Source organism: Harpia harpyja, chromosome 8 (assembly GCF_026419915.1).
Source record: "Harpia harpyja isolate bHarHar1 chromosome 8, bHarHar1 primary haplotype, whole genome shotgun sequence".
Taxonomy (NCBI): Eukaryota; Metazoa; Chordata; class Aves; order Accipitriformes; family Accipitridae; genus Harpia; species Harpia harpyja.
The window spans coordinates 6,082,418-6,108,151 of NC_068947.1; the positions used below are offsets into that span (position 1 = coordinate 6,082,418).

Below are 25,734 nucleotides of genomic sequence, written 5' to 3' on the forward strand. Positions count from 1 at the left end.
TACATTCCCTGCCTGTAATATTTACTACATAGCAATCAATTCAAAGCAAATTAAGCCAAAGCTAATAGGACCTTGTGCAGATATAAGCAGTCATTTTTATGGGCTCTTCTTCAGATTCCAGTACTTTAAACTATGTGATCAGTAGAGCAAAATATATAATCTTACAGAAGAGGAGTTACTGTTTAATAAATAACATGCTATTATCAAGAAGATGAATGTCCAAGAGCTTTTAAGAATTGTGTTTTGAAGAGAAAGAAGGCTTTCTGTTAGGAGAAGAGCATATGAAAAAGAACATAAATGGTGAGAACATTAGAAAACTGTATTTTCTGAATAGAAGCAGAAATATCCTATCTCTGAAAACCTAACTATACTGAAGCAAGCTATAGTTTTGATATTGACTTCCCTAGAGCCTTGGTAAACTGCTCTGTCATTTCTATAAGTTTCCTCCTGTATTTATTTGCTTGTTTATATTAACCACACTTTTCTCTGGGACTCTGAACAGTACCTGAGCTGTTATTCATAGTACAAAGGAGGAAGCCAAAAGACAAAGCTGAGGTACAACCTCACTAACTTCCAAGCAACTCACCCACAGTTCTGAAAAGTGTATGCTTTCAACAATGGAATCACATCTTGATTTACCAGTCATCCATTATTTCCTAGAAAAATACTACCACACATCAAACACTTGATCACCTTTCAAAAATCTTTCCTCTCCTGAAACACTGGGACACAGATATGTGTGCAATCCATCCTTAAGGCTGCAAAGTCTGTTACAGATTAAACAGTTTACAAGGATTACTCATTGGGAAAGTTTTGCCACATTTTCACAATCCATTTGCAGCTAATAATGTTTAATATTCTTGCACTTGGAAAAGATTTTTTTTTTTTTTAAGAGCTTTGGATACAGATTGTTTAAAATCTAAATGCTCAAAGCTCACAAAGAAAACATTGAGCAGGTTGCTCCTCAACATCCCATAAAAAGATTTCCGGAAAGAGCGAGAGTTGATTTATGCAGAGAATATCAAGCTCTAGGTTCTAAGAGTTGATTAAATTGACATTTACTGCAGATCTTAATAATGCATTGAAAATAGGAGCAGTTTAAATAATCAGACAATATTTCATCATCAGAAGTTTTCACAGCTCAACCTTTTGCCACATCAGACACAGATGTCAGACTACAGTGAGATAAATCCCTGGGGTACATATGCCTTACGTGCTCATGCGGACAAACTGTACTACCTTTAATTGCATATAAAAACTACTCATTTAGAAGGGTGTTAGCAAAATCATAAGGTAAAAGAATCAATAAAGAGTTAAAATCTGACTTATCTGGCCTAGTTTGTCAAGCAGGAACTAACAAACCAAGGCTGATGGAAGGAACAATACAGCAACGTCCAGTCGGTGCTTTCATTCTCTCCTGTGGGTGAATTTTCTTTTATTTGTCTACAATTAGGTTTGCTACTCCTCAGCCATGCTCTTCTCTTTTGTTCTAACTGGAGGTTATCAAGTATATAATGAAGTGATTGACAAGAGTTGACAGCTTTCCTATTGTCATTCAAAGCCTATCAGGCACAAAATCCAAATACAAGTTATTTTTAAGAATAGAGAGTTATTTCATTTTTTAAGGATGGCCTATTTTTATCTGCCAAAACCACAATATGCTATTTTAAATATATGGCAAGTGACCACCACGGCCAGTAAACAGGTATAAATACTACACCCAGAGACAGTTTGAAGCTTCTTTAGCAGTATAGGCAAAAATCAAGGCTGTATTGGAAAAGAGGACTCAAGTATAAAGGAGCACTGGAGGGGTGAGTGACGACCTAGAAGGTAAGGAGGGAGTAAAGGGAAAAGATTGGGAAACCGAGTAAGCAGGGAGAAACGACCAGTGAGATTGCAAAAGGATTCAGAGGGAAGGTGGCTGGAAAGCATCAAATGATTTTTAATATCGTCTGGAGAAGATTTGGAAGAGTCAGCAGGATTTCAGTGAGCTAGAAGTAGAAACAGGAATTTCTGCATTTTGTCAACTCATTCCCTGTCTGGAGCATCAGTTCTCTACCCTTTCCTTAAAATGCAGGGACTCACACCTCTGTTCATCCCCTCCATGTCCTCATCATCTATAGACACCTACATCTGTCACAATCCTCCTGGAAAACTGTGTTCCAGGAGAAATGGCAGTGCTGAGACAAAGACCGGGAGGAATTCCCAGGAAGTGCAGCTTTAATCTCCTCCTATGGCCGGAGGAGGTACGCTGACTCCTAAGGCTTTTAAGAAGTAGGAGGTGAAAGAGCGGGCACTACTACCTCCCTCCTCTCCCCATATCCTTCCTTCCACCCTACACATCCTGAGCTGTCCTGAAGAGTTAAGGAGCACCATCAGCAGACATTTACAGATCATGTAGGATAGGGTTGTCTGTTCAGGTTGGAATAGAGCATCTCCAGTTCCTCCTTTAACGGCAGGGGAATTGGAATCAAACTCAGGATCCCAGGCCGTTTGACCGTAAAGAGTAAATCATTGCAATGACACAGAATTTGTGGAAGTAAAGTATTAAATGTAAATAAACCCCACATAAATTTATGCAGTGGTAATATGCATATTATTAAAATAAAATCCACAAATGTAAAGAAAAAACTAAGCACTGGTAGCTTAATGTATCCATTTACTACACTGTGCAGCATGTTCAACCAGAAGAATACAGAGGAATATGGAATCAGGTTGGATGAATATCTGTATTTTCATTTACTAATAAGTATTTTTCCATGCACCTTTTACATTTGCTGTCATTGTTTAAAAAAAAAAAAAAAGCAGCAGAGGAGAAAAGATGCTGTTTTACATACACTTTGACCCAAACTAGTTAATGGATTCATTGACTAATTTAAGAAGATTAATTCTACTATCAAAACCTAAGTGCAGATTTTGAGAATATAATAGATAACTCAGAAGGTGAAACAGCACTTAAGATGCAGAATTTAACAAAACCTTAGCCACGGAACTACGATCACAAGACCTGTATGCCTAACAGATAGTATTAGCCACAGTGCAGAACACATCGCCCTGTTGAAAAATTCAAGGGGTGAAATTCAGACAAAGAGATACCACCAGAAAGGATTTTTCCCAGGCACTCACTGTCCGTCTGGCCAACTGCTATCAAAGTCTTGCACGCGTAGCCAGTGAAGCTGTAACTTTCCAGAAATCCAGAGCAGGCCAAAGGCATTTGTCCTGAAGCTCTCTACTACCTTTAGCTCCTCATCTCTGGTAAGGAGACTTTGTTTTCATAGGATTATGCAGAAAAGCTCATAGATCTCAGAATAATTTATATAGGCACTGAATGGAAAATCAGGCAAATTCAAAAAGACAATGATTGAAAACGAAATGCCAGCCTTCTGCCCAACATTGAGTTCTACTAATACAAATGCTGGTTGTAACTCCATATTAATTCCCTGGATGAACAGATAACTCTATTTTGAAATTATCTATATTTGCTCTTTGGACAAACATTTAAATAAAAAGTTAAAATACTTTGGGGGTTTTGAGTTTCTTTTCCAAAATATTGCAAGCTATGCATTTTAGCATTCCTTTTAAAAATTTACTTAAATTCACTTCACATAACAAAACTCAGGAGAAATATTTTCAACATAAAATGCACTTGGGAGGAGATAGCCTAAGAATTTTTTTTTTAAATACAGTATTCAAGCAATTTTCATAGGAGGCTGAGGAAAGAAAGTTGGGTTACACAATGTTTTCCTAATTATTTTTGTGCAATATGAGCTGGTAACTTTTAGTATTCTCTCACCGAAGTACTTTTAGTTACACTAAAGTTACTGTAGGGGAATCAGGGCTAATGTGCACCTTATTAAATTATTTCCAAGATTAATTTGTTGGGTGTTTAAATACAGAAGTTAGACGTATGCATTTACTTACAATTTTCTTAACAAGTGCTAATTTGTATTTTTGGGTTGCTAAGCTGTAAACACGTTTTCGTTTTTAGGCTCCATTCATAAGTAACTTTTCCAGCCCATTTTTCCTTTATGCGATTTGCTTGGACATCTATACGGGTTTCTGAACCATTGCTCAAAGCTGTGTGTACTGGTGGTAATGATCTGGCACACCACAGCTAGAGATTTCACTCCGTGGTCACATATTGAAAAACCACACTCCAATTACATAACTACAGATACCTTAATGGTAGTTAAACAAGCAGATCCCAGCAGTCACAACATACTACACTACAGCTTTTGACAATAGATTCAAAATGTTCCTACCAATATTGGTTAGATTTTGTTATTCACCACATTTTTTTCTATTTATTTCAAAAACTACCAGCAAGCGAACATTTAGGAAAGAGACTGCTTATGCAGAATTGACGCATAACAAAAAGGAACAAGGATTAAAAGAGAAAAATTCTTGTGATGAGATATATAGGCAGTAAAAAAAAAAATTCTACAGACCCATATAAATTTGATTTTTGTTTTTTCTTTTCTACATCTTTCTTTCTGACAAGTTTGGCACTACTCAGGCTATGTTAAAACTGACACAATTGTGTAGATTATAATCTACAATGATTTAGTGGTGTTTTCAATTACGAACAAGGCTACTGAGTTAATAATCTTTGAAAAGTATTTCAGTAGACTGATATTTATTATATGCAGTGCTAATTACTTGTTTACTTGGAGTATGTTATGAATACAGGGTAGCTCATCATACAGGAAGCATAAACAATGTAAACCTAACCTGGTACTACTTATTTTCTCTAAAGACAACTAGAAAACCCATAATTAAAATGATCTTTAATTCTATGCCATAGATAGCACTGCTTCTTTGTAATATTATGATTTTTTACTTATTTAAATTCTATAAAAATGGCATATTAACTTCACTTAATCTTAGTAATGCCACCAGATTACCCCCCCCCCCAAAGTACCACATTACTTATGAAGTTCAGAAAGTTGACTCTAGTTTTCTCACATTCTTTGTTTTCTGGACCACCATTAGTCAAAGCTCGGAATTAAAGGACATAAACTGTTGGCAAGATTTGAATATTTTCCAGGCATTGTTTAATCCTGTAAAAAGTTACTGTTCAATTAATGCTGCAGCTTTTCTGCTCTTTCAAAATTTTGTCTTTGAAGTAGGAATTCACTAATAAAATTCCACTGTCTCAGAAACTTTGAATGTTTTCTATGGATGAACATTTACTTGAAAAATGTCATTAACTGAAAATTGATATTAGTAATAAAAGCTATCATAAGTACTAGCTACTTCTTTTCTTGGTTAACTAAAATGGTTTTCTCTGGACTGCACTCCTGGAGAGCAAAGAAAAAAAGAATCAGCATATTTTATCTTGCTAATCGAGCAGGACTGAAAAATCTGTAAACATCAATTTTTCTGAAGACTTAGAATGCTTGACTTTATAAAAATACTGACCCACAGATTTCAAACACTAAATACCAAAGCAAATAATCCATAGTAACAGCTAAAAAATAGTAGCAACTAAAAAGGTATTAGCACTAGCTTATTTGCAAGCTTTCCTTATCTCCACCTTACTAGACAATATACATTCCATTCTTTACATATTTGGGTTTCTAAAAATTATTTTAGCTAATGATTTCTTGTTGACTATGTCACAACACAATAAAACTTCCTCGCTATGTGTGTGTGCACACATGTACATAGTGGACATGAGTGGTTCTTTTTTTAACTGTAAAAAACCCTTTAACTCCCGCCTAAAGTATTTTTCTAAAGCCTTAGCACTCCACAAATGTTGCATGGACTACATTTTAAAAGTGCAATCTGACTGTAACAGATCACAGAATGTTAATTTTATCTTAGTCACAGTTGCGGTAGCTTGTGATAGGAAAGCTTTTACTTTTGTTTTGTCTTATCGCGTCGTTTTGATTTTTATATATTTAAGAAAGCCCTATTATTCTAGTTCTGTTAGACTGAAACCTGACTTCTGAAACTAACAGTTCTTTGAAGCCTTCTGGGGTTCCTCCTGTAAGCAAAAGATCTGGGAATATCTAATCAAAATTCTCGATGTCTTGGGGTCCTTTCATACATAGAATTGGAATTAAACAGGACTATGAATAAATAAATATTTAGACAAAAAGAAAATTGAGAGAAATCAAGAGAAAAAGTTGGTTAGACTTTCCGAAGATATTTTCTTAAGCTGCCAAACAACTAGTGAAGTATCACTCGTTACCCTCCCTTCCAGGATTCCTTTTATTCTTTTTCTTGCAGGTGAAGTAAACAAATCTCAGCAGAACAGTCAGTAGGAGGAAATAAAGGTCAGTACTTGCACAACTTCCTTTAGCCATAATTCTGGAGCTCCACAGATTGTTGATGCCGTAGGCAAAGCTGTTTCAAAGTGTAAAGTATAGGTCTATATCCACATATTCTGAATAACATAACCCTAAAAGGTTTAAGTATATTAAATTTGGAAGGTTGGATCAGAATAAATAAATTTCAAAGTGCTCGTGTCCTTAAATATTCCATTAAGGAGACAATGCAGAAGTGACTATGCCTTCCATAACAGCAACATTTGCCATGTCCTTAGACTCTGATTAGCTGACTTAGCCAAAATAAGCTTGCGATTAAAGATAACCACATTATTATCAGGACCACAAAAATAATTGCTTTGACCACAACAATAATTGCTTTTTGAACTAATACTAATTAGATACTCTATATTTGCTTTCTTGTCCGAATTAGAACAACAGTACTGATGGTTAACAAACAGAGTTTGGGAGAAAGCTTGATTACTGTCTATTAATGCAGTATTGGAACTCTCTCTAGTTTGGCAAACAAAGCAGTGACAGAAAGATGAAGCTAAACAAACTCAGCTGAGGAAAAATGTGCAGGTTTTTAAGTCAGCTGTTGAAGTAATTTACCACAAGATACGGATGACTGTCCATACCTGGAAATTAGAAACCCATCTTGTTTTGGTTGGTTTGTTTTTGAGAAAGGTGTGCTGCAGTTTAACCAGGAACTAATTCAGAAAACTGAAACAATTACTTTATAGAGCAGGTCTGACTGGATGATCCAAGCAGTATCTTCTGACTTTGTGTCAAACCAACTATACCAATTCTATGCACATCTCTGATAGACAACAAATAGTTGTCTGTTCAAAGTCAGCTGCAGGGTTGTCATATATCGTGCAATAGCTGTAACTGTTTCTGTTTAACAGGTCTTTCATATAAAATTTTAATATTCCAACAGTATATGAGGGCTTGTTTTAGGGGCTCTTGTTTATATTAATATTTATGACAAAAAGAATACCTGGCAGAATGTTTGTCAATGACGTCTAGGTTAAAGAGGAAAGTGGAGACCATCCTATTAGAAGTTTGTGCATGTCCGCACCTCAGTAACTGCTACACAGCTTGCTCTGTTTTTAGTCTAGTATCTGCTGCTATTAGATGGATGTCCCCATCCCCATACAGTTCTAGCCCAAAGAACTGCCAAAGTACCGTGGGAAATATATCTCAAAATACTATGAAACTGCCAGAGACTTGAAAGCAGCAAGGCTGCCCTCAGAGACCCCAACGAGCAAGGCAGAAGTGGAGCTAGTGCTTTTTGGATCAGGATCCAGACAGATCTGAAAAGGCTAAATAAAACTTCCTTACATCAAAATTCACTCACCGAGAGACAGTATCTCATATCATCCATGTTATCCTGCAGGACCCCAGCTTTGCACTGAGAGGATATGGTTGCATTAATAGTTGAAAAAGCAGCTATCACGTCCTAGGATTTAGGTTTACTTATGTGACTAAGGAGTGTGGCAATACAACCAGCAAAACCATTACATTTGAATGCTCATGAGTTACAAAACGCACATCTTTAGCTGTGGATTTTTATTGACAAAGAAAGAATAAACTGCTAAGAAAAATAAAGTCGTTCAACATAAACTGAAAGCAAGAACAGGAGAAAGGACTTCACTCTAGCCACACATCACTAGTACTGAGAGAAATACTGGCAAAAAAAAATACTAGCACATAAAAAACAAGCACATAGTAAAAGCTGAAATTCAACATGTCTACACGGAAGGTGTCTCCTGCTATGGCTATACCCAACGGCTGTGGCTATAACACCAATAACCTAGACACCAGCGCTGGCAGAAGCTGTACTATAAACAAAGCTGTTCGGTATTTCAATATTTTTCTATGTTACAATGGAGACAATTTTTGTAGCATTTTCTTTGCACCATTTTGTAAAATTGGAAATTCATGATGATTTCATCTAAGTTTGTGAAGTATGAATACTAAATCATGCAAAATAGCTGTCAGAATGAGAATAACTCCAGGTCAAAGAGCGAGTGCACAGAGAAGTCATACTGTTAGCTTGGAAAACTAGAAAAGTCCATAGACTTGTAAAAGACACAATGTGAAATATACCCTAGATGCATGAGAAGCTACACTGAAGGTACACTGCAAACCTGGAAGTGTTCCAGTGTTCACCAGTAGCAGTAGAGTCAAGAAATTCTCATAGATGTAGATTTCACGCCTTCCCCATGCATATACGTAAGTATGTCACAGGAGCAGTTTGTATTATGTTATTATTGAGAAGGAAGATTATGTCAACGTGGTGAAAAATTATCAACACTTAAAAAGAGCTAAGATCTATCCTAATAAACTGGTAGCTTGCAAATATGCATTTCAATGTTGATTTATTTGGATAGGTTTTTTTAAATTTTTTTAAAATCTTTGACTGTTTATAGAAGAAAACTGTAATTAAGGATTAACAACATGAGTGAAGCAAATACTGCTACAGATGTTTTTTAAATCCTGGGAATAAAGAATCCTTTCTCTACTCTTATTTATTGAGTGAGAAATGAGTGAGTTATTAAAGCCTACTTGGGATTTAGGAAACCACTGCTAAAAATTATGGTGCCTAACTGAAGGCCTGGGTTCTAATTGTGGCACTGCAGTCTCTAAATTATCGTCAAGAAAATTATGAAGACAGATTATATTGGCATAAAATATATTAGGGTTTCCTGACCCATGCTGTAATTCTTTAAAGTAAGCGGAGAGCTATGATAGCAGAATGGGGTGAAAGAAAACAACATTTTCGATGCAGCAGTGAATGTGTTTTATAGTAAATGCTGTTATAAATTACAATGCATTTCTTGGGAATGAATTACTTTTAAAAGTTTTATTTCAACGATTTTGTAGTGTTTACATTTTTCTTAACATTTTTACTGCTTTTTAAACTGAAATACGTATGTACTCTAGAAGCTAAGATGTTGTCCAAAGCTTCAAATGGCACAAAACATTCCACAGATCGTAGGACTACTAGGTGCCCCAGCATGTTCCTTGGTCACCACAAGGTCCTACTCCACAAGGAACATGCTGGACTTGTCCCATGTCTTTATGTCTGCATCTTCTTATCTCCTGTTTCCCAACTGTATTACAGTGAAATAGAAAGGAGCCTGTTCCACTATCTACTCTTGTACTAAAGCGTGGGTATAAGTCTAGGAAACAACTGGTAGTAAGCATCTGCAAACCTTTTGTAGGGCTGCAGGAGGCTGATATGATGCCATCTAATTATTCACCTGCAAATGCCTTTCTAATAAATGGTTAATAAATGCAAGGGAACAAACAGAGAGCCTTTTCTTAAATAAGTGACTATATCAGGTTGGGCAAGAACATGCGCTATGTCATCCTGTGCTAATGTAAGGGCAACACACCACTTGGGATTTTGAAATGTAGGATGTAGGTAGGCTGCAGACATTGGCTGGACCCCATCACAGTCAATGGTGGTACCAGTCTGGATTCCGCATTGCAAGGGTATGTACGAGGGCAGAGCCATAAGAGACCACTCTTCAGGAACTGAAACCTGCTAAATGACAGATTTTGGCATTATTAGTGGTCCTACTGCTGCAAGACCGAGTGTTATCATGTCCATAACCTCATGTTACATGGGAGCACAGTCAGCGCCCTGGGTCGAGATCATACAGATCCATACCGCTATGATCTGAAAGCAGAAGGGGACTGCATGACTAAGTCAAATGACACAGAAAATGAACGATGCCGGTGACAGTGAACCTCTCCCTTTCATATAACTAGTTTGCATCCTTCCCTGAATTTTTACGTGATGCCAGGAGTAATGAACGAAACAGGGAGAGGGCACATGCTCAAGCTCTGCAGCATGACTGCCCAGACCATTAAATTGGGAGCGTTGCTTCCAGCATGGACCAAACTGCACTGTCTGAGACAGTGCCCAGGCACGCCCAGGGATTAGCATGAGCCACAGATGCAGCAACAGGCAGTTTGGATGCAACTGTCTTCTTTGGGGGGTAAGAGTGTTGCTGAAAGGATGTAAGCTGTGCTGCATCAGTTGACTTCTAGGCCAAAAAACGGTCCTGACCACTTTTTATTTACTAAACTAGATGTAGCCTTAAGAGCTATAGGAAGAATTTTAATCTCCCCACCTTTCACCAAGCCCAATTAACTATTTGGGTCTTAAAAGTCTTACTGTTTTGTGAAGCTCTCTGTAACAATATGTAATAATTTCTCCTTTGGTTGCACCTTTGCTACTCTCATAGAATTGCTTTTGTGCCACCATTAAAGGTTAACACTGCTGGTGCTTTTATTTCATCTTTCTTCTAAGTGCAAATTTAAGGGACTTCTCACCTATTTTTAATAGTTAATTTTTGCACAAGTGGAAAAAAAGCTATGAGCTTTTAAATTAGTATTAGTTCACAGAAATTGCAAGTTATCAGTATGAATTGGGCAAGCGAAATTCACAGATATTCTCTTTTATATATTTATTATGCATGTATTATACAGACCAATATTATTTTAAAAGGTAAAATCAGATTATCTGATAAGGACATGCATTTATTATATCCTTTGATTTATGGAGGAAACTGTGATGTTAGTTATCAGATTATAGCTGCATGCCAAAAGTAAAGGTTACTACAGTTTTGAGAGAAATAAGTCACTGTATTTTGGAAAATTCTGTCAGAATAATTCTAATTAGTGTTTTAGATGCACTTTGATTATAGTGTATCAAGTTTTAATTTCAGCTACCACACACTTCTGTAACTGAAATTTGCTCCAGGTGAGTAAAAATGCAAGAAACTTGCTTTAAAACAGGCATATTATTTTAATATGATTACTAACTTGTTAAAGACACCCTCTGCATTCATTTAAAACAAACACATATTCCCATTCTATTTCTCTTCTACCTATCCCACCCACCTGTTCTTCTCATCATTGATTTCCACCTGCTTCTGAGGCCAGAAAATTTCTAACACTCACTATTTTGTGGTGGCTTTTAGAAGTGAATATCCTTATAGTACTTAAAATCTATATCCAAATTGTTGCCACTCACGTTAGTTTGGGAACTTTTTTCCTAAACAAATAACTTAGAAAACAAAAGAGATAGGAGAGGACTTAACATCTGAGAAGGGAAGAGAAGAACATTACCTTGCAGGCTTAGTAATAGTATGAAAAGCACTGACAGAAATTTCATAAAAGACAATGTCCCAATTGAAATTAAAATTAAAATCTGTAAGCCATCATGTCAATACCTACAACAAAAAGAGTCTGGTTTTCCTGAGGACTTACATGAGCCTGTTTTTTTTCACTCAAGTGCTATATTCACAAGTTTGATTATCAGTTTTAAGCCTCTTTTTCCTACCTTCCAGGTTTTCAGACTATCCAAAAAGATTCTTTGTAAAATTTCTCATCCCATCTCTTTTCTAAGAATATTAACAATAACCTTTTCGTTCTACTAAGTGATCATCAGTCACACTTGTTTCTGAAAAAAAGGAGTTATTAAATCCTATAGAAGATACTTCAATGTTCTCTGGATAATGGTGAAGTAATTAAAATGGTGGTAGAACAAATACTGAATATTTATAGAGTATTTGGGAACACCAGAGCAAAAGACTTTGTTGAATACATCCCTTCCCTAGGTAATCATGCAGATGTCCTTACTTTTTTTAAAGGTAGCATTAGCTACACCAGATAGTAATTTAAAAATAAACATAATCATAATCGCGTCAACAATGATTCAAGAGCATGTGTATGCACATGCTTGACCCCATGTAGGACAGCATGTTAGCATGGGTCTGACGTGTGTTTGAATTTGAGTATAAAATTGATTATCGTCATGAATAGGCTGCTTTCCTGAATCATAGCTACTAATTTTTGGTGTATGTTTTGTCGTGATTAACAGTCTCAAAACTCTTACTATGCTTATTCTTAACCTTAAAAAAGTTGTAAGAATCCCATTTGCCTTCAGAGATATTTAATATAGAGTCTTTAATGTAAGAGATTCTCTACTTGAAGAAAATTACAGTCTGGGTAAACCATCAGCCAACAACCTTTTAAGAAGTTAAACCTACGTCTTTTAAAGGCAATCCAAAGAGATAACATGCAGATAAAAGCCAGCACGCTTCATATGCTTACAGCCCTTACAATAGTGTAAACAACTAGCTGTTTCATCTACAATCAAAACTGGCCAAGCTTTAAATCTAAGTGATCTAAATTTATCCATGAAAGAAATATGGTAGAGTCTTTCACAGAGAGAAAGCTTATTTGCCTTTCTTTGATGCTCTTCATTATTCCCCCAACTCTCTACGCATACATGATTTCATCCCACCACTTCAGGACTACAGTTTTTTTTTTTTTCTGTTCTTTCAACAGTTTTTCAGAAATATTCCTGTCACATCACCATAAGAGGACTGAAAGAGCCAAGCAGAACATTTCTCTCACAAGCAGTCTGACAAGAAATGCTCTTATAATTTTTAGCAATTTAGACCTGCTTTTATTTTATATAAAGTTTAATGGTGGAATCATTCTAGAAATAAAGGAAACAGAATGGAAAAATATAGGAAAAAATGGATGAATCATCTAAAAATTTTTGTTAAAATACAGGAAATAAGGATAGATCATTTTCTTGAAAGCAAAATTCCATCACTTATTCAGTATATATACAGACGTTTGCAGAGCTACACTAATTTTATCTTTTAAAAAGGGAATGAATGTCATTGCTGAACTCATTCTGTCAATTATAGGACTGCAACAGGACTTGAGTTTCACTGTCTTATATAATGTGATTGTATGACATAAAAAGTGTTTTGGCATTAAAACTGTTCCTTAAAAGAAACTAAGCTAAAGTGAATTTAATAAACATGCTCAGCAAAACCACATATCTTCAGAAGCAGTTATTATTCCATTTCATGGAAGGCAAGAAAAGTTTTAAATATTTACAGGTTTTTTCTTTTTTTCACTGAAAATCGCATCATCAAAATTAATACAAACCCCAGTGTCTTATGTTTAATCTTCATCTAGGTGAACAAGATGCTCAGCTACTCTAAACCAAAGAAATTTCATGGTTTTCAATAAGCTATTGTATTTTAAGTTTTTCCCCAGTTTATGTGAAGATAAGCTTATATATGCATAGAAAAAATGCCAGGCCAAAAGGTGTAAGTATACACCCAGCAAGCCAGTTGATTCTAATCAGTTTTTTTCATCCTTAACTTCTCAGGCCTCACCCAAAACACATACAAGCATTTTTTAATACCTAAATACATATCAAGGATCAGATTACAATTATTTTGCTCACAATTATTAGACAACCAGCTTTATTGATAACTGAAATGTTCCCTGTGCAGTTAGACAACTTTCCTTGCAATATGAGAATCATGATATAGCCCTGACTATTCTGCTTTTCATGTAGTCTTATTAATTTTAATGAAATAGCTTAAATGGTCTAACACCGATATTCTGAATTTGAGTTTGCTTTGTATTAAAATTTGACATATCAACTTTTGGGGGTATTGTTTCATGTATATGATATGGCAAAAATAATAGATTATATTTATAATTCACCTTGCAACCATTGGTTCTAAACTGCCCTATCACTAGATACTATTTAATGGAAAAGAATAAAAGTTTTCCTTAATTCATAGAACTTTGAACTTTTGGGGACTATTGCCAACTTCTGCCTCAAAGCTATATTATTAATACAAACTATATAGCTAATATTGCAACTGACTTTTTGACCACTAAATATCCTGATGCTTTTTTAAATTGGAAGAAGATTTACCTTAATATCAAAAGCTCCTGGCTGACCCACTTTGTTATAAAGCTCCAGCTGGTTCTTGACAGGCGTTACCCACAATATCACCTGATTTAATTGTTGATCAAGTTCAATGAAATCCTTGAGAAGAATCTCTATTTCCTTCTGTTTCTCTGGAAGCTCTTTAGACACCTGAAAAAAATGCCAGAAGCCATTTTTTTGGTGGGAAAAAAAAAAGTAACATAAAGCAATTTAACACTACACCTGTATACATTTCTATAAAATATTAAAATACAAGTTTTATACACTGGTAGGAAGAAGGGAAGGAAAGAGTAGACCCACCAATCAAATTAGTATGGTAGGTGTCTTGCAAGTCGGTAGGTATCTTGCAAGTCAGTCAAAACACACTCCTTCCTTAAAAAAACCCCAAACCAAAGAAACAAACAAATTCCCCCCCCCCCAACCAAACACACACACAAAAAACCCAAACAAACCTAAAACAGCATCAGGCTTCTCTTTTTTGTTTGGTTTTTTTTTTTTTTTTTTGGTAAAGAATTTGTTATCTCAGCATATGCAACTGCTTTAAAGGTCAATTTTTAATCAGGCAAAGCAATAGCGAAAATACTAAATTGATCATTTGAAAGGTATCTAACCTTTCTTGACCTCTTGAATCTAGATATTTATAAGCATGTGTTTTCTTACAAGGTGTTTAGTGTTGCCAGCTGAGTCCAAATATGCATGAGCAGACGCATACAGTGAAAAAAATAATGGAGAAATATATCATCAATACTGATCAGGCCACTTGGTTCTTTGATTTGCATTCAAAGCAGTCAGATTTCTAACTAAGCACATTATTCTGTGCCAACAGCACTAGAAATTAAGAATCAGTGAATGACATAGTTCAAATCCAGCAGCACTGAAGCACTTGGAGTAAGTATAGGAACAGGTTGGAAATAAATAAGCCAACACAAAGCTCCATGCTGTCCTTCCCAGATTGTTTTCTATAGCTAGAGAAATGAGGTGTCACTGTACTACACAATGGGCAACACAGCAACCTTATACTAGGGGAGAAACCATCTGTACTTTAAAAAAAAAAAAAGAAATTCACAACACCAAATATAGGGCCTGGGCAGAGATAAGAAACAAAGACAGTTAATTATTAAAATCAGCCAAGAAGTATGGTTCGTTTTCCATATCAAGAAAAATGAGGTTTCCCAACGTTCATTGTTTTTAAGGACATGTTTTTACTGAAGTGACCCTCTAAAAAGTAGCAAAACATGAGGTTTCTGATATGCACAATAAAATATAAATTCCCTGTAAAGCTAAACAACATTAATGGAAGCATTGCTATCATATTGCCCAGCTACAGCAGAACTACTGGTGCATAACAACTTCTAATCACTAATGATGGTATTTTACAGAAGACAATAAATCTAAACTCATTCAGAGACATGAAAGGAATGAAGGTTACTAAAAAAAATCCCAAACCAAAAAACCAAACCAAACCAACCAAGCACCACCTGAGAGAATGGGAAGAACACAACTGTCTCATGACACCTACATTTCTTTACATACTTTGTTTAAAAATACTGATTTGTTGGTACTAAAATAACCCCTCTACATATACTCTGCGTATGATTTATTAGACCATACTTATGTGATATTTGTAATTCAAGAAGTTGATTTTCCATTTATTAAATTATCCCCATTGTTCACTATAGCCACCCCATAATATCCTATTTAGTAAAAACTGACCCATAAGTCAAATCACTTTTTCTGTCTTCCTAATCTTGTTAAATATAATAAAACCTCTGCTTTTCCAGAATAGCCCCAGATATGAAAGAAAACAATTAAAAATGCATTCATTTCCCTTATGTGTTAACTCAATATCTATGCAGACCTTGGCCTAATTTCACAGAAGATTAGTTTCATCTTTCTTACAACTTTTGAATGTTAATCTCCAATGTTTAGTAGCTTTAATATTAATGTAAACAAGTTCCACAGAAATACTACTGAAAGTAAATAGGTAGTCATAGGCAGACAAAAATCCTAGCTGACTTCTGAAGATATGGAATTTAAATTAATCTGCTTCCAATCAACATTAATTAAACATATTAGGTCTATCACAAGACAGAGAAAGAAAAATTTGTAGAGTTTTCGGCGGGGGCGGAGGGAGTAACCAGTTATATACTAAGGTGTATTCAATCCAGAAAAGCAGAAGATGAAAGATTAGGTTTTGGTGACAGACTGTACTTAAACCTACCGTTTTCAAAAATAATCACACAAGAAAAGAAAGCAAAATAAATGCCACCTATAGTCAGAGGTAAATTGTGATATAAGTAAATGCAGCTTCCTCTTACAAGTTGGCTCCTACTCTAAAATTAAAGCATGGACATAAGATTATAATATTTTTAATATAAAAATAAAAAAGAAAACTATGTCAATATGAATCAGTTCATTCTACGCAGAAATTTAATGTCATCTATTTTTACAACAGAGATAAAAAGAACAACAGTAGATAAATAAATAAAGGACTTTCCTCAAACTCAGGTTAGGATTACAGGTAAGAACAGATAAGAATTTAACAAGGCATAACCTTGTAAGATCCAGGTAACGTGTTACATGCCACTGTGTAGGAATCAGATTCTTAGATTCTGGATCTCAGGGATTTCGTTCGCTCGCCTTTTTTTTTTAAAAAAAAAAGCTCTGGCATCAAACTGTCAAGCTAGCTAATCAAATTAGAACCTGATGAGTTTAAGGTAATTACAAGTCCGCCTATCAAGCCAAGGTACTGCTGCAGACTGTCTCTTGGGGGACAGCTTGTTTTCCGAGCTAATTCTGCAGCTCACCAGCAGCATAATTTGGGAAAACCTCCATGGAGTAGTGGACATGGACACGATAACTGGGTGTCCACATTTATGCCCTTCCTGTAGCAGAGGACTACATGAGGAGATGGGGCTCTCCAGAATCTTCCTGCCTTTTTACTCACAGTCTTTCAAGTTTGTTACCCACAGCTCCAGGAGTTCCACCCCTGAGGTGGGATTCTGGTGCTGGTGGAACCTACAGCCACCCCACTGCCCTGCTCTCTCTGGGCTCTCTCTACGAGCTCTCGGATGCCTCCAGGGATGAGTGAGCAATAGCTAGTGTCCCACTCCAATTCTCGTTTCTACATTTTTGCTTTTGGTCCCCTTCTTCCCCCATCCTCCCTTTATTCATTTGTTGTCTCAGGATAACCATCCCGTGTCTTCTCAGTTTCATTCCCTTTGGTATCTTATCTCTTTCCTTCCTATTTAAGAAAGACTCAGGTTTTCTCAGGGGAGGGCTGATGTCCTTATCTAAGGGGGAAGACCAATAGGAACAGTGGCCATAAAGCAACACCTGCAGAAGAGTAAAACCAGGGCAAACATGAGATGCTTTCCCCCAGATCTGCCTAAGACTGAAGACAGGCCTGATTGAGAAGTGTTATAGGCTGGCAAGGAAGACAGGGTGCAAAAGAAAAAAAAAACTGATAAAGAAAGGAGAACTTCAATTGGAGCACCTTTCTAAAAATCTAGCTTAACCTTTTGCATACAAATGAAATATTTTCAATTTTGCCTTATTTGGCAGCAGATCAACATTGAAAACATACCTTGGTTTGCAACCAAAGGAAAAAAATAGATTTGCAAGTGCAAAGGACAACAAAAGTATCGATTATTCCTTCAAAGAAAAAATTCTGATTTCAACATCAAAGGACTATATCACTTCAATTATATGTGTCAAAACGTTAATCTCAAAGCATGAGGCATCTAAAATTTTGTACTTTAGTTCAAGTGTTAATTAAGTTAGATTAACTGGAAGCTTCGTAACAGAATAATAGAAAAGATTTAAGCTCTACATTGGGAAAGAGTAGAAGAGCCTAATTTTACCAACTGACAGTGGTCTTCACAATACTTAATTTTATTCTGATCTTAAATTATCAAACCATTTCCCACTTATTTAATTTCATGCATTCCAATTTTTGCTCTTTTCATTAAAATACTAAAAAAAACCACAAATAAATTACCAGCACAGAAGTGATAACATCTCTCAAAATGTGAAAATGCTCTGTGAAATTTGAATAATTGCATATTTTCAAAGTCTAGATCTTTACCTAAACATTTTCATTTCTTTTCCTTATGAATTCTAAAATTACTTGCACTGCTTGTTTCTGTTCCAACTGAACTTCATGTCTTGGATGATCTTCCTTCACAAGAAGCCTGAATGATACACTATTTTGTTCTTCCCATCCCCACCCCAATCTGATTACTTTGGTGCAGAACGCTACATATGCTCAGCTTGGCAGTATAGAACTCCTTGATCATTTCACAAGCTCCAGTTTTCCATTGCTGTTTCCTATTTTAGTTTTAGATAGTTATTTTTCAGTCTATACACAGTTGTGTGCATGCACTATGGGATGAATTAGAACTGAGCAGATGGAAAGGAACACCAATTCTTATGATAAGTATAAAGGGAGGAAGAAGTTGTATAAAGTATGTCACCTGATGTAAAATAATATTGTGTCCCTCTTCTGTTTAATTCCTTATGAATACCCAGAAAGCAGAAACAATTAAAGCAGTTCCAATTAAAATAATAGTTGTGGAATTACAGTTCAATCCTGTAACTCGGGAACAATGCTCAAAATGAGAAAGTTGAAACTAATTAGGTAGAGACAGTAAGTAAGAACGAACGAACAACGCAGAATAGTTTTGCAGAGGTCAGAAATGTTATTGCAAATGAATGAACTTGATAAATTCTATTACTAGTAAGGCACCACTATCATTATCAGCAGCTGCCACCTGATAAAAGTAAAGAAAGCCACTGAAATGACTTGCATACGTTATATTTCAAGTGACCAATGCCTGATTTTGAGTATTTCCCTTCTCTCCGACAAGTCAATGTCAAGGTCATTTCCTATTTACCTGAAATTACCAAAGAGAAGATAATGCAATTATTACCCAGCTCCTTGGGAATATAGACGAGGAGATGCATCTCCCCAATGTGTCATTTGTCAAAAAAGAATATGGGGAATTTTCCTAATGGTGAGTGGAGAGAAAAGAAATCCCAAATTCCAACATTTTAACAGCAGTGGAAATTTGGGGTTTTTTCCCCATTATTAGATAAGGTACCCCTTTCTATTGCTAGCTGCCTCGCCAACCTCTAAATAACAGAGCAGCACTTACAAAAGGATCTTATTTTGATGAATCTGACAGTGGATTAAAATTTAGCTTTCCTGATACACATAATATGATAAATTATAATAACCTGCAATGAATATGAGCAAAAGTATGTTGTGGGCTATCTATGAATCCTGTTAACAATGTTTTTCTTGTACTCCTGCCTTGGGAGGGTCCCTCTGATATACAAAGCACTTTATGAAAGTGGGCTTCTAATAGAGGATAACTAACTGGTAGTGTCAGGTTTGAAAAAAATTCACCATTGTTTGCATACAGAAAAATGAAGAATGTATAGCTTTCTGCATGCATTGCTTTCCTTACTAAATGTAAAACAAGCAACAGCTTCTGCTTTACTATTCTATTTCTGCAAAAATACAAATATTAGGAAAAAAGGAGACAGGCGACTACACTGCAATCAGCCCGCATCATGACTGGACCGAAAGCAGGTTTTTATGTTGTCCAAGCCAGGACCTGATAATAAAGAAATAACTAAGTCATAACGACTATTAAATGCAAGCTTCAATCCAGACTTATTGATAAATCACAAGTGACACTTCCATCACACTAGTAAGGTGACTGCACAAAATAGCAATTCTTACAGCCACTGTTCAGAAAGTTTTATCTGCTTAAAACCACCATCCCTAGAGCACGTACAAAAGAATGATTTAAAATAGAAAGGGGGGAAGTTAATTTTTATGCATCATTTCTTCATGAAAAACAATCAGTGTAAGAAAGAGCTTCATATAAGTTTGGTTTAGGATGCCATTTAGTTAATTAACTAAGCCATTTTCATTAACAAACTCAAAATTGACTTTAAAACAAAATCTACGTAATTTCTTTAAAACGATGAATATTTATGAGCCATAGTGTCTCTGACAAAGTTGGAGTAAAGACTGTATTATTAGAGGAAGATGAAAGCATGCTACTAAAAATATATATAGAAGATTTTTATTTACTATGTAGCTAGTGTTTCATGTTTCATGTTTCCTTACAAACCTCTCAGGACCTGACCTTGGCACATGTTTTTTGACTTACTTTTTTTTTTTTAAAAACTTCTTAACAGTGGATTTGTAATATTCTCAAGTTTCATTTTTATTAAAAAACATCTTTTTTTTTTCCCATTCATGCAGAAGACTAAAGCAGTCCACAAATCCAATACACCAAACAATTTTCTGCTTCATCTGGCTGTCTAGCTTTTTAAAAAGCAAATAAACATATCCCCCACCCCAACGATTTGTTTTGTTTTTCTTGCACGGTAATATGATTGTATATATCACAGTCTTCTGAATATGTGTATGCTTTTTATATTTAATATTTATAACTAATTGTCATTCAATCTGCTCTCTACTATCTCAGCGATTCTCCTTTGTCAAGGGCACTTTTTGCGCACCGGACCCTCCACCTTAAATCTCTGCTAAATAATCTAGTCCACAATTTTCTTTTCTTTATCTTTGTTTCCTACTCAGTTCCAAAAATCCAAAAGCAGCCACAAAGGGTTTATAGTATGATTCCTTCAGTGACTCTTAATGAAGGATATTCTGACAGGAAAATGATTTCTAAATAAAAGTACAATGCCATAATTGTTCTTTCCCTGGTTTACAGCAGATAATACCACATCTATCCCTCAGGCTACATACAGTCCGTGAGACAAGCAAACTCCAGCATGCACTCCACAGTACTGGTAGCCTGCCTGAACAGTCAGTCAAAGCTTTTTTTCCCACAGAAAGCAGAGCCTGACATATATGTTGGGAGGAGAACAGAAAATTCAACACAGAGCTAGGCATGCTGTTGCGGTGTGCCAGGGAAACCCAACGTTACTTTACAGGGTGTGTGTCCTGGTTTCAGCTGGGCTAGAGTTAATTTTCTTCCTAGTAGCTGGTATAGTTTTGTCTTTGATTCAGTATGAGAAGAATGTTGATAACACACTGATGTTTTCAGTTGTTGCTAAGGAGCGTTTAGACTAAGTCAAGGATTTTTCAGCTTCTCATGCCCAGCCAGCGAGAAAGCTGGAGGGGCACAAGAAGTTGGCACAGGACACAGCCAGGACAGCTGACCCCAACTGGCCAAAGGGGTATTCCATACCATGTGATGTCATGCCCTGTATATAAACTGGGGGGAGTGGGCCTGGTGTGTAGATTGCTGCTCAGGAGCTAACTGGGCATCGGTCGGCGAGCGGTTAGCAATTGCATTGTGCTTCACTTGTTTCGTATATTGCAATCCTTTAATTGTTATTGTCATGTCGTTACTGTTGTTATCATTATTAATTTCTTCCTTCCTGTTCTCTTAAACTGTTCTTATCTCAACCCACAAGTTTTACCTTCTTCTTTCCAATTCTCCCCCCCACCCCTTTGTGGGGGGGGGAAGTGAGTGAGCGGCTGCGTGTTGCTTAGTTGCTGGCTGGGGTTAAACCACGACAGTATGATAAACCCTGTCTGGCGTCATTCAGAGCAATCTCTTCTCATGGTTTGGCAAACCATAGTAGTCCTGTTTCCAGTTCTGGTCTTTCCACATGACAGAGTTCTTCCTGCCTGTTGCTCTGTCTCACCATCCTTTTCTGCAGACCTCCTTTTCCTAAGATCACACATTATCCAATCACTTTACTTTCAAAACCATGCCCAGTACTGAAAGCTCAACTTCCACGTGTAATGAGCTCACAGTGGCAATCAGTCAATAGCTAAACTAAACATATCGTTACTTTCTTCCGTGCTGTTGCCTACATCTGAGAGAAGCTTCCCAGAAGCATTCACGAAACTGCCGTGGAGCTTCTAAAAACTGTCATCTGCCAGAATGCCTGACAAGCAAAACGAAGCCAAAAGGCATTGCAATGAAACAAATGACAAATATTTATACAACATGTAGTACCTTAAAATGCAAGCTATAAACTGAGAATCATTACGGGTTTTGCTCACAGAGTTCTCTATAGGAATGAAAAAAAAAAAAAAAAAACCAAACCAAACCCTTAACATTTTGTTTGGTAGAGGAAATGGATATAATTGGATCTAAGATTTTAACACAGCAATAAAATCAGTATCAAACAGCAATTTCTGGCTATAAGCTACATAGAACAGTAAGTTAGGTAATGAATGTATAGATAAAATGTATTATTTCCACAGCAAACAGGGATTTTTTTGCATTATCTTTGCACAGTGTAGATAAATTATAGTGGTTTGGAATTTTATCTACAGCTGAATATTTATAGCATTACCTAGCAACAAAGAATTTATTATGTTAAAAAATACAGAAAAAAAAATAAAAAAGTTGGTATTCCAATTCTAGTGAGTGGTCTTGACTGCCCAGTACTGACCTGATATGTCTGACAGCAAACAACTAACAGTGAACCTGCTTTTCTTTTTGAATTCTTTCAAGGATTACCTGGTTTAGCACTTTGAGGGAGGTGACAACTTTTCATTCCTAAGAAACATGCAGTCAATAGAAAAGTTGAGAGTGTGGGAGTTACCTTAATTAACAGTGCTCAATGTACAATTAAGTTCAGTATCATAACAACAGGCTATTCTCTGGGTAATGATGATGAATTTTCGAAAAGGTGTTTTTAAAAGTCTGAGAAAAGTGGCCAAAAAAAGTCAAGGCAAGAGGAAGGGAAAAGAGAAGGGGAGGTTTGACTTTAAGGTTATTTCAGACTATCCTGTTTTGTGTGAATTTTAATTATATAGGCATGTTGCAATACAGACAGGCCTATATAATTAAAGCAGATACCTTATCTTGTAAACAGCAAATAGTAAAACATTGATTTTTAGGTCCTACAGTCTTCCTTAATAGAAATGCATGAAACACCTGAAATACAATGACAGTGTCTGTCTTGGAAGTGAAGCTTAAAAAAGCCCAAACCATTGTCATTCATTGGTGTGGGACATTATGTGAACCATTGTTCATTGTATGTGAAATCTTTTTCATATTCATAGTTGTTGCAGTGTAGAAAAATGTGTAAGGATTTGCTTAAAGTGCCTTATTTAAAAGCTGGTAATTCAGCTGGATCAATATTACCTCAGTGTAGCTGTCAGCACAAATGTCTTGACAATTAGTACTTTTTATATTCAAAGTACTTGGCATAACTTCTTAAACGTATGATGAATATATTCCAGATTCTTATGGCAAACAAGAATAAAAAGGAATTTTAAGATGGTTGGTAAGACACTATGATATATTTTGTATATATACATACATACATATTTAATCGTGATTTTATGGTCTCATTGGCTAGTACAAGCTTTTTACCCCTGCATGATTCTATTTCATAAATATTTTTAATTCTTTGCTTGAAGTTTAATGTGTAGTGAACAGAGCAGCAATATGGCCTTATGAACATACATCTGAAGTCTATTAATATAAAAATAAATAGAAATGTTTTCTTCCTATGTATCTTGTGGATTATTATTAAATGATTTGCAATGTCATCACTTCGATCTAGTTCATCCTCACTTTTTAAGCAGGTACAAAATACCTATGAATTTGCTATAAATTAACTACGTTACCTTTACTGTAGATATTAGTTGGGAGTAGCCATAGAACAGTCTTGCCACTTAGATTATGAATAGGCATATTAATTCAAAAAGAACTCCAGAAAAAGATTATGGGCTAGAGCAAATGCTAAGGGGTCTTGAGGGAAATAGCTGAGAAGATCTGCTCAGCCTCAACAGTCTCCTGGCTCAACAGGACATACTTGTCAAATGGGGATGGCATATAACATCATACTGATGGGTTTTAAGGAGCGAGGTGAATTGGCACCGACCAAAGTGACCTGACCTCAATCTCCACTGAGGTCAGAAGTAAAAAAAAAAGTGTAAGAATCCATTACAGATCCCATTCATGCATACTTACAAAGACAACACACATATTTTCTACTGTTCTGAGGTGGTAATTAATGAAGGAAAATTGAGTTAGATGCTACAGTGGTGATGAGTGATATAACAACAGTTAAACTAACTTCTTGGGAGAGAAAAAGAGATATCTAGCATCCTAGTCAGGTTTCCAGGTCCAGTAGTCATGAGCTTATTTTAACCAGAATATTTAGGATGTTCCCTTTAACCAAAACTTTTGAAAGAGCCAGTTACCTTCACTGTTTGACATACTTGACAGTTTTTGCTTAGAAAGTATTGCAATGGAAGAGCAAGACTAAGAGCAATAGCGTGTTGGACCCTTCAGGGCTAAATCCCAACATCTAATTGCCTGAAAAGAAATTCCAATTCATATGACATCGTAGTGGAAAATTAATTTTCCAATATCATATCTGACCTCCAACTTAAATGCTGTGTGACTTCAATGCTACAAAACAATCAGAGAACAGAAAGAACTTTATAAAGTGGGGAAACACACACATTTATCTCACTCTTTCGACACGCCCATGACTAATGTCACTGTATGGATAGAAATAAAACTGTTCGTTAACTCCTTTAACTTTTAATAGCCTTTAAAATAATGATAATAGTAGTAATAATAATAGCAATAATAATAATAATAATAATAATAATAATAATGCATCAGGAATTCTCATGGGTACTAGCATGATATTTATTCATAACTCTATAGCAGTTATTATCTCTTCTGAGGAAGTTAAGCCAGCTTTTTGCCCTTTGATAAAATAAGTAAAATGTATTAGGATTTCTGATTTGAAAGACAAATTTAGAAATGGAAATTTAAATTTCATATTTAAGGTAGTAACATTCAGGAAAGTCTTCCATGAAATAATAAAATTTTTTTTTCAAAAGTAGAAATCTGTTTAATGTTGATTACCCAAGGTAATTTAGACATTTGTAGTGAGATGTTGTTATGAAAGCAGAAATAGATATCCACTTAGAGTTTGTATCTGAGGGAAAAAAAAAAAAGAGTATGGTAAATAGGAGTATTACAAATTTTCTCATCTAGAACTATAAGATTTTTACAAGATGGTTACCTTTAGTACCCCTAATATGAAATATCACACCACCACAAACATCCCAACTGATATTCATAGATGCTTTGAGGATTTACTTTTAAGAAAAAGAAACCACGTGTTCCTCATTGTTTTAGACAGAGCGCTGCAATTTAGGTACATTAGGATTTAACTTAATAAATGCTGTAGCACACACAGCATTATTCAGAAAGATCTTATTAATAACACACATTGTGGAAACTTAAAGAGAAGAGAACAATTCCTCTCCACTTCATCCCACCAAATACAAATTTAATCTTGTCAAATGTTGTCTCTCATGTTCCTCCTCTTTTTGCAAAACCCTTCCAGCATCTGTTTCCCCTCTTCCATGTGAAGTGGGAGAGATTACACGGCCAGAGCAGTCACAGAACTTGTCCTCTTACTTTCTGAGAAAGTCACAGTAAGAACTAACACAGGAAGGAAGGAAGGACTGGGGTCACAGAGGTTGCTGCTGGGGTGACTATGAGGAACAAAAGGAGGAGGAGGAGGAGGAAAGACAGTCAACAGACAACCAGGATATATTATTTTGATATATATGCTGCAAGAAACGTATTAGGAAATCTGCACAATTTTTTTCTAAGCAGTTCCTTGCCT

General features: G+C 35.8%; 1 protein-coding gene across 21 annotated transcripts in view; it reads right to left on the minus strand.

Annotated features, from left to right (window-relative positions):
- DMD (dystrophin) overlaps nucleotides 1-25,734 on the minus strand; it is a 1,317,358-nt gene that overhangs the window by 390,088 nt on the left and 901,536 nt on the right. For all 21 annotated transcript variants that reach the window (XM_052795054.1, XM_052795067.1, XM_052795065.1 and 18 more), the window contains one exon: nucleotides 14,050-14,214. In XM_052795054.1, the coding sequence (XP_052651014.1) occupies nucleotides 14,050-14,214 (165 nt within the window). The remainder of the gene's footprint in view (nucleotides 1-14,049; nucleotides 14,215-25,734) is intronic.